At 36.1% G+C, this 13,857-nt stretch overlaps 1 protein-coding gene across 5 annotated transcripts in view; it reads right to left on the bottom strand.

The window, feature by feature from the left end:
• Nme7 (NME/NM23 family member 7) overlaps positions 1–13,833 on the bottom strand; it is a 181,594-nt gene extending 167,761 nt beyond the window's left edge. For 2 of the 5 annotated variants that reach the window (XM_027922838.3, XM_071600337.1), the window contains exon 1: positions 13,634–13,829. In XM_027922838.3, the coding sequence (XP_027778639.1) occupies positions 13,634–13,636 (3 nt within the window). In that variant the 5' untranslated portion in view covers positions 13,637–13,829. Of the gene's footprint in view, positions 1–13,633 lie in introns of all 5 variants that reach the window. The other 3 variants (XM_071600338.1, XM_027922839.3, XM_071600339.1) reach the window with 3 other exon arrangements.
• Between the last annotated feature and the right edge of the window lie 24 nt (positions 13,834–13,857).

Below are 13,857 nucleotides of genomic sequence, written 5' to 3'. Positions count from 1 at the left end.
ATCACATGTGACTCAGTATTTTTGTTTTATAACCTACTGTTTGAGTCTTTTAATTAGTTAAAGGATATTGTGGTACAGTAAAAGATTCCAAATATACCATTTTCAAGCTTAATTCCAAAGGCCAATCTTTTTATCATTTAAACTACAATTTTCCAATATGAGAGGGAAAAAGTGAGTCTTTGATTTTATGAGAAATAATCTGTGGTACTGTGCACTTCTGAGATATCTAGATGAATGACATCTGAATGTCACATCGATATGATTACAATTAATATGCAACTAATAAAATCCATATGGGATATCTTGCCCTAAACAATGTGTCCAGTGATGGAGGAGCGCCACCTAACGTTCAATATGGATGTAAACATATCCTGGTACACACCCATTTTACAAACATTCTAACCCTAGACTTATATATTAAATCACATTAATTTTGCAAAGGCCTTAGCCAAGTATCACAATATAAATTATGCCTTTTTAAAAGTTTTATATCATTCATATCCTCGATGTTTTTCATCGATATTTTCAACAAGGAAGTTAAAGCTCTTTAATTCTATATCTACATAAATGCAGAAGAGAACTACTCCTAAGAAATTTAAAACTTTCAAGCATCTTGACCTGCACTGTGGTAGACCAGAAAGAATGCAAATTCTAGGCTAAAGAAGCTCAAATCCAGGGCTAGCAGTATAACCTAGTTGTTTTTAAAAACTGAGATTGTTTCCTGACATGAAGAGAACATGTGTAATAAATTATTACACACTCAGCATTTGATAGGTGATACTAAGAAAAATAGCTTTCTTGTTCTGATTTATAAGCTAATAAGTTTTTTTTGGTTTTAACATATGCCCTCCATTACAGTAGCTTAAAAGTTTTAATGAAAAGATGGCATATAGCAGGTCAACCATTTCATTTCTCTCTAATCCTTTGTATAGAGAAAACCTTTCTTGAAAAATCTTTCTTGATCATTTCCTCCAGTCAGCGTCAAGTAAGTTTAAAGCTTTGCTTTTTAGCCACTGATGAAATTAATCAGGTTTCAAACAGCTCTCACAGATGAGGGACATTTGCTGAATTCTCTTCACTTGCTTTCTGACAGGTAATTCTTATGAAATCTCTAGTAAATTACATAAAAGCATTTTAAACTACTAAAAACAATGATTTTTAAATCCTATCAAATTATTTTATGAGAATATTCCTTGTGACTTTAAAAAAAGTTTAATATGTTGTGTGTAAAGGGAACTTTTACTTTTTTAACTTTTGGATTCACTTCATCAAGCTCCTTGTACATTCTCCAAAATTCTCTTTTGATTTAAACCTCTTTCCAGGTTACAGATTTTTTGTTTGTATTCATAAGAATTTAGGTAGTCTTTGAAGCAAAGCATTACTGAGAGTTTCCAAGAGCCAACCTAGGATTATACAGGAGAGCAGGAGCAAACCCTCCTCTGAAAGAGCCCTCTCTTCCACACACTGCGGAGTCCTTCCTCTGAGAGCCAGAGGACAGCTTCCACAATATTCTGTCCTTGCTTAACACTTCAAACTTAATTTGGTGTTCCTGTGATATGCCTTGATCTATGTGTGACGGGAACTGAAAGACAAGAAAAAAGTCATAAGGCCATTCCTAGTTTGAAAGCGGAAATGCTGGGAAAAAAGTGGTCATGTTATTATAGAAGCCATTCTCCCTTTGAATATAAAACTTAAAATTTTTTAATTACAAAAAATATTTATATATCTAAGAAATACAAATATTCACCTTTTAAAATTTTGGTTATATGCAATAAAATTCATAAATTTTAAAATTACTTTAAAATCAAGATGACTGACATAAATGATAGAACTGTACTTGCCCCTAGGTGGAGAAATTTTTAGGTTTTCCACAGCCATATTCCTAAACCTCAGTAAGAAGAAACAGACTGGGTCTGAATGGCCTTACTCTACTTTCACAATTAAATAACTGAATAACAAAATCTCAAGACTAACTTCAATAAAAGTGAAAGTTTCCAACTAATCCATTTAAGTTGAGTAAAAATTCATGGGTCTTAAATGTTAATATCTACTAAGTACAAACCAAGCATGTTTAGCTGCCCTATTCCCCAAAAGTTGCATGAGAGATACTGAAAACTGGCCATCTTTCCTCCTCCCCTACCTTTTCTCTGGCCTTGTATTGCTTCCATTAGAAAAATAAATCTATAAGAAAAATTGAGAAAAAGGGAATTTAATATATAAAAGTTAATTTTTCTATAGCCACGAAACTTATTAATACTACTACTAACCTCAGATATTTATTTCAGAGACCTGTTTTGGATTTTAATGTCCTTCCATTTTCCTCAACTAACTTCTCATTATGTAGAAATCTAGTTCATATGTAAGTAACATTTTATATGTATAGTACAATATAGTTTATAAATTATTTTCATATGCATTACCTTATTTGATACTCACAAAATACCCTAAAGGTAATCTGAACATAAAGTATTATTTGATTTTATGGAGGAGAAAATGAATGTGAAGATCATACAATGCGCAGCTCACAAATACTGCAGCAGAACTAGAATAAAGAATGAAAATTTAGATTACTAGCTCTATACAAGTTCCTTCGTGCCTCAACAGGCTGCTTCTTCAAATAGGCAGACAAGAGGGGACTGCATGTTACCCATGAGTAATGTTTAAAGAAAGGCAGCTTTAGCTGCTTCAGTATATATAGACAATAAACTTTTAATTTTAACAATTTATGAGAGAAATACTATAGATAAGCATTTACAATGTCTTTCATCAATACAGCATATAATAATTTAACATTTTCTCAATATTCTGAAAAGTGAGTGGCATTTTTATTTAAAGGTCAAATCTATTGTTATATATATGTATACAACATATAGAAATACCAGTTTAGAGTTTAGCAGAAGGTAGCACCATGCACAATGTTGCACAGCAAAATCTGGTAAAACATCTGTTAGTAATTTGTCAATATGTATCAAATCCGTAGAAAGGCACATGGACCTTCACCCAGGTATTATCTTTCTAATTTATACTAAGAAAATGATTATGGACATGTATAAAAAGTGCTATTTATGGTATTAACAGAACTAATCAATAAATGGATTGGTTAAAATCAGAGTATATGAAAGAATAAAATGTACTCCTTAAAATAAATCTGGAAAAATGTACAAGATATAGTAAGTGGAAAATACACATGTATATGTACATGTGACTGAGATATTTCACCAAACTATTAATAGTGATTGTGTTTGGTTGTGATATTATAGAAGAGATTTTTTCACTTTTATATTTCCAAATCTACAAAAGTGGCAAAATATCTTCCTATATTTCTACAATAGAATAAATTTATTTAAGTATATATATGTATAAAACACATAAAACATACAGCATATATACTTAACTTGCAGATGTTGGAGTGATGGAAAACAAGGCATAAATTTAGCTATATTGGACAGCCCTAGAGCCATTCCACACACACATGGAGATACATTTTAAAGAATGAAGAAATATGAAGGCACAACACACAAGATGAGTCATCAGAGATAACAACAGCAACTTAATTAGGCAAAGTGTCTTGTATCAGAAAATGGGCATGAATTGAGCAGTACATTTTAATAGCTACTGTTTTTCATATCTAATTAACAGAAAACCTTAAAATATCAATGGCTTTTGGAAATGAGGTAGTTTAGACGGTTTGTGCAGAAAAGTGAACACAGAGTTCATTGCAAGGGCTGGAGATATTTCTAGAGAATAATAATCATATGCTAAAGCACCATCAAAAAAGGTACTAGGTGAGAATCCCCACAGAAAACATGATGACCATATAGAAACTTGGATGTACCCTCACCTGGAATATGCAGGTTCACCACAACCTACAGACGATCTTATGAAAAGAGAAAAGGTCAGAAAGGGCAATTATATTATGAAACAGAAATTGAAAAGGGAGAACTTGGGAGTCTTTGATATTCAAAGACAGAAAAATATGTTCCAAAGTTTATAAAATCACAAATGTTATAGATAGAAAAAAAAATGACACTGTTAGGCCAAACTAATTTGACTACAATTTAAAGACAGATCCAAGGAAAATAAAAAATTTGGGATGGGAAAATATATGAGAATACTACACTTAGAATAAAAGTCAAAATCCTCCCCAAGTCTCATAAACCTCAGTATTCTGGCTGAACCCCTAAGATCTCCACTGCAGTACTCTCTTCTCTGGCTTTTCCAGTGTACCTCTGTACTCACCACTGCCTCTGCTTGTGATGGAATGTTTTACATTATCACCTGGCAAACTCTTTTTATTTTTTAAGGGTTCTACAACTGTGTTATACCCCCAGCCTTTTTTATTTTATTTTTTTCCAATTTTATTTTGAGGCAGGGTCTCTCACTAAGATGCCCAGACTGGCTTCGAACTTGGGGTCCTCCTGCCTGAGCAGAACAGTTGGTATTACAGGCACACACCAGCATACCCAGCAAGATCCTTTATTATCATTGACATCTCAGCTTAAAAATTGCCTCCCTGACTACATCAGCAAAGCTACTTGTTCTTGGCACCAGCCACTATGGCATTATTTGGTTTAATTTTCCTCAGAATGCTTATCACTATATGAAGGGGCCTTATACTATATGAAGGGGCCTCCTTCATTTATTTATTCACATACATTGGTTTTTCTCCTTAACTAATGAAAAAAGGAATATGAAATGTTATATCATCAAGGAGGCTTTCCCTGACCACCCCCAAGTTAGGTCAGATCACTCTATTTCCACCTCCTCATGTAATTTTTCTTTTGCAACCCAACTTACGCTTTATAATTTATTTTCCAGTATCTGTTTTTCACTATAAACTCCATGAAATATGGGCCACTGTGTGCTGTCTTACTAATCAATGTATAGCTACCAATACCTAGAATGAAAAACACTCCATACCCTTTTAAACTTAGGATTAATTGGTGAATAAGAAAAGAATGAGAAACAAAAAGGCATATGCTAAAGCACCATCAAGAAAAGTACTAGGTGAGAATCCCCACAGAAAACATGATGACCATGTAGAAAAAGAAAAGAAAAAAATAAAGAGCTTATTAGGGCGTTATATTGATCATATGCTATTCAGTTTTATGAAGACTACTGGTTTGATTAAAGAATACAATAGACTTAGGACTTTACTCTTAATAAAATACATGCAGAAAATTAATTTTTTAAGTTTCAAATTTGTAATTTAAGCTGTATGCTTTCTAATTCTGTTTCAATAAATTTGGAACTTTAGAACTGCAATTCTTCAAAATTAATAGTTCAAGTATCAAAAGAATTCTGAATGGACATGAAAGAGATGCTGAAGACAAAAACAGAAAGCTATTTAGAAGAAATTTTATAAATAACATTGGAAACTGAAAACACATTCATGGAATAAAATCCTATTCTTTATTTAATAATCATGAAACTGCCTTTGGAAGGTCTGTTAAAACAGCTTTGAGACATTTGTACTTCAAAGGTTTAGACGAACTTTTATGGAATATGGCTGACAGTCTTTAAAGTCCTTCTATATTAACAGTTCATGTGAGATAACAGTATCCAAATAAATGCTATATTTTAGAAACTACATAACATTCCTTGTTAGTCAAATGGGTCTTACAATTGCTTTCTTTATTCTCTTTAAGCATAAAAAAATTGAGGACTCTAATACTAGTGATTCTAGATATTCTTTATATTATCTAATATATATGAAAGACATACTATAGTTGCCTGTTTCACAAGACAAAGGTGGTTCTAGAATTTGTGACCAGAACCTAAATCTGATGCTGGAAGCCACAGCTATAACAAACCAGAAGCAGGTTGAAGCTGATCATTTAATTAAATTACAGTGGCCAAAAGCCACAAGAAACCAGCAGAGCAAGAAACCTCCATCATCAGCAGCTCACAGGAAAACTATTAGCCTTGCTACAAAACAGATGCCAGTGGCAAGGCTGCACACAAAGAAGGACAGCTCTCTCCTCTTCTCAAAAGGCCCACTCTTTCTCAGAAAGGACTGATTGCAAATGATACAGAAGAGAGATCTGGATGCAGAAAGAAACTTGAAAATTTTACTCTAGCCAATTTTAGGCTTTCATTAAATTCAAAGTTTTTCCTATGACACAATAAGAGCACCATCACTTGGTAAAAACAAGAATAAGATGAACCTGTGTGCCTTGATATTTCAAATATTTTGCCTTTTAAAACATATATTATTCAAGATAAAGTAGATTTTATCTTGAATTTCATGGATCATGATTCACAGTAAGAAATATCTTTTACATCATAACCCAACAGACACACCGTGTGTGTGTGTGTGTATGTGTGTGTGAAATTTAAAAAAAAAAAAAGTTCATGAAAGTTACCCATACTACATGGCAATAAATATGCTATTTCTACTTTATGTCAGATTTTGTTTTGCTTTGGTTTTTATTTTTCTTGTTTTCACATTACTGGAGTTGACCTCATGGGTACCATACCACTGAGCTATATCACCAGTCTTTATTATTTTATTTTATTTTGAGACAAGTCTCCCTAAATTGCCCCGGCTGGCCTCGTACTTGCAATCTTCCTGCCTCCCAATTTGATGGGATTGCACTGAGTGACACCATTCTCACTTACCTCTTCTTTTTAATACTGGCTATCCACCACAGATTGATTTCAGGGCAGGTCATTGGTCAGAACCCAATACAAGGAGCACTGCCACCGGGTAGTGTGCAGACATGCACCTGTGATCCGGCCTCTGCTACCCCTATAAGCCATATCTCTTGCCATTTCCCATCCACTCCCCCACCATGGCCACCCCTATATTGCCTCAGTTTCCATTCTTCTTTTACATTGAGCCATAGTTCCTGAAATGTACCAACTGTTTTTCTACCTCAAGGCTTTTGGTCTTATAGTTAATGCTGCCTGGAGCACTTCCTACAGATCTCTACACTTCATATCACTCAGGACTCAACATGAAGGTCCCTGCCTCAGAAGGTTCTTTATGAACCACTCACTTGAGAGTTACCACCAGAAACCCCATCCAGGGCAAGTGGGGGAAGGGTTGGCTGGGAACAAGTATGGAAAGGCAAGACGGCCAGAAGAGGAGCTCACTGCACTTAGCTCTCAGCATTACTTTAAGTCTGAAAGTCAAAATGCAACTAGGCACAAAAACCAGCATTTAGCAATTGTGGCAGACATCTTTTGACTCTGAGATGTGATGACTCCATTCAGCAATCTCCCCAAGCACTTTGCACTCTCAAAGACCATTTTTACCACATATGTTTTTACTTTCAAGTCATTCAGCAAGTATTTGAGTACCTACTATGATCTAAGCCATAGCAGTCAACAAAACAAACAACCATTCCTCAAAGTTAACAGTTTAGTAAAGGTGACAAATCTATGAAGAAATAAATACAACTACATGTAACAAGTACAATATCAGAAATGTGCACTACATAAAGTAATGACAAAAAAAAAAAAAAAAAAAGAAGTGTCAATCCTCCTTGCGTAGTGAAAGGCATCACAAAGAGGAGACACCTAACCTGTGTCTGGAAGGATCAACAGGGGTACAGCAAGCAAACAAAGGTACAGGTAGATGGAACAGGAAGTGCAGAATAAAGGGAAGAGGCACACTGCTGGCTTCTAGGTATGTTCAATAAAAGGCCAAAAGCTAAAGTAGTGAATAGGTAAGGAAGAGGCCAGAGAAAACCTCTTATGAGCCTTTCCAGACACTTCATATAAGGAACGGATAGTCTAAATTTTTAAAACTCATAAACAGATTGAGTTTTAGAAAATTCCTTCTTGTGAGCAGAGAAAAATAATAGGTTGGCAAATTAGCAGATCAGAGTGTAAAAGACATTATAATAGTCTAGACAAGAAATGAGGAGATACTACAGTAAAATGGGAAGTGGAGATGATGTGAATATGGGAGACACAGAGAAGAACATAAGATAACTAATATTTTATGTATATATGTATTTGTGGTGCTGGGGATTGAACCCTGAGCCTTGTGCATGCTAGGCAAGCTCTCTACCACTAAGTTATACCCCAACCCTCATAATTCTGATTTCTAGTTTCAGTTATAATATACTGGAATCATAATTAACTTGGTGATAATAGGAACAACTAGAAGGAAATTTTACAAGTTTGAATTGTACTAAGTGTGAGGGCCTTTAAGTTGCCAGCATATAAATGTCCAGGAACCATCAGAGTTACACCTTAGATCTGTGTTGAAAACTGAAACTTAGTAGGGAAGGAGTTCAGAATGTTCATAATTGAAATGATCTGGGGGTTAAAGAATGCTGCAAGTGAGCAAATACAGGCAAAAAATTGATCACTCCAATAAAAAAGATAAGAGGGCAAATACAGGTAGTAAAAGATTACTTCAATAAAGAGATAGAGACTCTGAAAAAAAAAAAGAAATCCATGAAATGAAGGAGACAATAAACCAAACAAAAAACTCATAGAAAGCATCACCAACAGACTAGATCACTTGGAAGACAGACCCTCACACAATGAAAGCAAAAAATATAATTTTGAAAATAAAGTTAACCACACAGTGAAGATGGTAAGAAACCATGAACAGAACATCCAAAAATTATGGGATAACATCAAAAAACCAAATGTAAGATTTATTGGGATAGAGGAAGGCACAGATATTCAAGCCAAAGGAATGCACAATCTCTAGAATGATATAAAAACAGACATTTTTGCAAACACGAAGAATGAATTGGAAAATCAAATACAAGAAGCTTACAGGACACCAAATGTACAAAATTACAACAGATCAAAACCAAGACACATTATAATGAAAATGCAAAGCATAGAGAATAAGGATAGAATTTTAAAGGCTGCAAGAGAGAGGAATCATATTACATATAGTGGAAGACCAATTTGGATCTCAGCAGATTCAACCCAGACCCTCAAAGCCAGGCGATCCTGGAACAACATATACCAAGCTCTGAAAGAAAACGGATGCCAACCACAACTCTTATATCCAGCAAAATTAAACTTCAGATTTGGTGATGAAATAAAAACCTTCCATGATAAACAAGAATTTACAGCAAGAAAGCCTGGACTACAGAACATTCTTGGCAAAATATTCCATGTGGAGGCAGTGAAAAATAACTATAAAAATCTGCAAAGGGATAAACTACACTAAAAGAAAGGCCAATCAAAAGAGAAACCAAGTCAAGGTAAAAACCAAAAATAAACCAAAATGACTGGGAATACAAACCATATCTCAATAATAGCCCTTAGCGTCAATGGCCTAAATTCATAAATTAAAAGGCATACACTAGCAGATTGGATTTCAGGAAAAAAAAAAAAAAGACCCAACAATATGCTGCCTTCAAGAGACTCATCTCACAGGAAAAGACATCCACTGACTGATGGCGAAAAGATGGGGAAAAAAATTATCACTCACATAGACCATGTAAACAAGCAGGGGTTTCCATCCTCATATCAGATAAAGTGGACTTCAAACCAAAGTTAGTAAAAAGGTATAAAGAAGGTCATTTCATACTACTTAAGGGAATCATATATCACTAGACATAATAATCATAAATATCTACGCCCCAAACAATGGGGTATCTATGTATATCAAACAAACACTTCTCAACTTCAAGGATCAAATACACTATAACACAATAATACTAGGTGATTTTACACACCTATCTCACTACTGGATAGATCTTCCAAACAAAAATGAAACAAAGAAACTACAGAACTCAATAAAATAATCAATAATTTAGAATTAACAGACGTATATAGAATATTTCATCCATCAACAAGCAAACACACTTTTTTTCTCAGCAACACATGGATCCTTGTCCAAAACAGACCATTTGTTATACCACAAAGCAAGTCATAGAAAATACAAAAGAGAGAGAAAGAGAGAGATACTACCCTGCATTCTGTCAGATCATAATGGAATGAAATTAGAAATCAATGATAAAATTAAAAATAGAACCTCCTCCAACACCTGGACTAAATAATACACTATTGAATGACCCATGGATAAAGAAGGAGAAGACATGAAATAACCAAAATTAGGGCTGAAATCAATGAAATTGACACAAAAGAAACAATTCAAAAAATGGACAAAACAAAAAGCTGGTTCTGTGAAAAAAAAAAATTCATAAACGTTTAGCCACCCTAATGAAAATAAGGAGAGAGAAACTCGAATCACTAAAATTTGTGATGACAAAGGAAATATCATGACAGACACTAGTGAAATACAGAAGACAATTAGAAACCATTTTGCAAATTTATACTACAGTAAAATAGAAAACCTCAAAGACACTGACAAATTTCTAACTGAACCAGGAAGACATACACAACTTAAACAGATCAATTTCAAGCAAAGAAATAGAAGACACCATCAAAAGCCTACCAACTAAGAAAAACTCCAGGACCAGATGAATTCTAAGCTGAGTTCTACAAGACCTACAAAGAAGAATTAATATCAATACTCCTCAAATTATTCCATGAACTAGAAAAGGAGGGAACCCTTCCAAACTCATTATATGAGGCTAATATCAACCTGATACCAAAAGCAGACAGAGACACATCAAAATATCAGACCAATACCTGCTGAGAGCCACAGCCGAATAGGAATGGCCCCTGGCATTTTGCCAATAGTATTGGTTGAGAGGCAAGCCATTAAGATGATGCTGGATTGATTCGATTGTATATTAGACCTTTACTGTCCGCCTCAGCCTGTTACTTTGGAGTTCTCGCGCTACTTTGGAGTTCTCCTGGGGATTCTCGGAGAGTTCCCATTGGTTGGGGAAGTGCGGGAGAAGGGATTTCTGGAAGAGGGATTTCCAGTTGTTGGTTCCTAGAGGACCCACGTGGCGTTCGGGAGAGTTCCTGGGGAGCGTGTGTGGAGTGTGGTGGTGGAGTTCAGAAATAAAGTTTGTTCCTGCTTCAGTGGCTCGTGATTGGTGCCCAGCCAGCCTGCGGCAAATACCCTTGATGAACATAGATACAAAAATTCTCAATAAAATTTTGGCAAATCTCATACAAAAACATATTTGAAAAATAGTGTACCATGATCAAGTGGGGTTCATTCCAGGGATGCAAGGTTGGTTCAATGTACAGAAATCAATAAACATAATCCATCACATCAGTAGACTTAAAGATAAGAATCATATGATTATAACAATTGATTCAGAGAAAGCATCTGACAAAATACAGCACTCTTTTATGTTCAAAACACTAGAAAAACAAGGGATAGTAGGAACATACCTCAACATCGTATGCTAAACCCAAAGCCAACATCATCCTAAATGGAGAAAAATTGGAAGCATTCCCTCCAAAAATAGGAACAAGACAGGGATGCCCTCTTTCACCACTTTTATTCAATACAGTCTTTGAAACTCTAGCCAGAACAATTAGACAAATTAATAGGATACAAACGGTACAAGAAGAACTCAAACTATTTGCTGATGACATGATTCCACATTTGGAGGATCCAAAAAAAAATCTCACCACAAAACTTCTAGAATTAATAAATGAATTCAGCAAAGTAGCAGGATATAAAATCAAATGCATTTCTATATATCAATGATGAATCTTCTGAAAGAGAAATTAGGAAAACTACCCCATTCACAGTAGCCTCAAAAAAAAAAAAAAAAAAAACACTTGGGAATCAATCTATCAAAAGAAGTGAAAGACTTTTACAATGAAAACTACAGAACATTAAAGAAAGAAATTGAAGAAGACCTTAGAAGTTGGAAAGATCTCCCATGCTCTTAGATAGGCAGAATCATTATTGTCAAAATGGCCATATTACCCAAAGCGCTGAACAAAGCCAATGTGATTTCAATTAAAATTCCAACGTCATTCCTTGTAGAAGCAGAAAAAACAATCATGAAATTCATTTGGAAAAATAAGAGACCCAGAATAGCCAAAAGAATCCTTAGCAAGAAGAGTGAAGCAGGAAGCATCACAATACCACACCTTAAACTATACTGCAAAGCATGGTATTGGCACCAAAGCAGACATGTAGAACAATGGTATAGAACAGAAGACACAGAGACAAACTTATATGAATACAGTTATCTCATACTAGGCAAAGGCACCAAAAACATACCTTGGAGAAAAGATAGCCTCTTCAACAAATAGTGCTGGGAGAACTGGAAATCCATATACAGCAAAATGAAACTAAACCCCTATCTCTCACCTGCACAAAACTCAACTCAAAGTGGATCAAGAACCTAGGTATTAGACCAGAAACCCTATGCCTAATACAAGAAACAGTAGATCCTAAATCCTCATCATATCAGATTAGACCCCAACTTCCTTAACAAGACTCCTAAAGCACAAGAAATAAAATCAAGAAACAATAAATGGGATGGATTCAAACTAAAAAGCTTCTTCTTGGTAAAAGAAATAAAGAGGTGAAGAGAGAGTCCACATTTTGGGAGCAAATTTTTGCCACACGTATGTCACAGCATTATCTCCAGGATATATAAAGAACTCAAAAAACTTAAAACTAAAAAAAAAAAAAAATTAATAAATGGAAATGGGCCAATCAGCCGAACAGACACTTCTCATAAGAAATACAATCGATCAACAAATACATGAAAAAATGTTCAACATCTCCAGTAATTAGAGAACTGCAAATGAAAACTACTCTAAGATTTCATCTCACCCTAGTCGGAATGGCAGTTAACAAGAATACAAGCAACAATAAGTGTTGAAGATTTGAGGGAAAAGACACACTCTTAGACTGCTGGTATAATTGCAAATTGTTGTAACCATTCTGGAAAGCAGTGTGGAGATTCCTCAGAAAACTGGGAATGGAACCACCATTTGACCCAGTTATCCCACTCCTCAGTTTATACCCTAAAGACTTCAAAACAGCATACTATAGTAACACAGCCACATCAATGTTCATAGCAGCTCAATCCACAGCTAAACTATGGAAGCAACTTAGATGCCCTTCAATAGATGGATGGATTTAGAAACTGTGGTGTATACAAAACAGAATAAAAATCATGGCATTTGCAGGTAAATGGATGGAGTTGGAGAATATCATGCTAAGCAAAGAAAGCCAATCCAGAAAACCAAAGGCAGGAAAGATGGTAGAATGAGATGGACATCATTACCATAGGTACATATTCGACTGTACTTTTGGTGCGACTCTACTTTGTGTACAACCAGAGAAATAACAAGTTGTGCTGCAATTGTGAACAATGAATTGAAATGCATTCTGTTGTCATGTGTAACAAATTAGAATATATATATGTTTTAAATGCACACAGGAACCCCATTCCTGCTCATTCTCAGGAGCTTTCCAAATGATTCCTAGACACACCTAGAAGGTGGTGGGCAGACTAGGAAAGTGAAGGGCACGTGCACCCGTTGTGGGGGGGCCTTCTTGGCCTGGGAGCCGCGCCACCCGGGAGCGCAAGCTGCATCTAGGGGCCATCAGAGTCACGCAGCTCACCGGGTGCGGAAAGCCCTGGCACCGGCGCCCTGCTGGGAGCGCCTCCCCTCGCCCTTCACTGCGCGCAGAAACCCTGCGCAGGGCCGCGGTCGGATTCGGGGCACAGCCCGCGGGGCGAAGGTGCCGGGCCGGCTGGGGACGCTGCCAAACGCGACCCTGGAGCCATTCTTCTGGCTTCCCCGCACTCACCATGGCTACAGGATCTCAGGACGAAAACCGGCCGTGGCGACAGGAACACAGCTTCACCGAGGCCGCCAACCGGTTACTCCGGGGACAGAGCCCCGCCCATCTGGGCCCCGCGCTGGAAGCACAGAGTCCTCAGTTCCGCCCAAGCAGCGGGTGGGCCTGCCCCTTCAGGTGTCGCCAAGGCAACGAACGCGCCTTCTTCTTTCCTCCGTCCGCACTTCCGTTCA

Source organism: Marmota flaviventris, chromosome 12 (assembly GCF_047511675.1).
Source record: "Marmota flaviventris isolate mMarFla1 chromosome 12, mMarFla1.hap1, whole genome shotgun sequence".
Classification (NCBI taxonomy): Eukaryota; Metazoa; Chordata; class Mammalia; order Rodentia; family Sciuridae; genus Marmota; species Marmota flaviventris.
The sequence above is the reverse complement of the archived record's forward strand: the minus strand, read 5'-3'. Positions and strand labels throughout refer to the sequence as shown.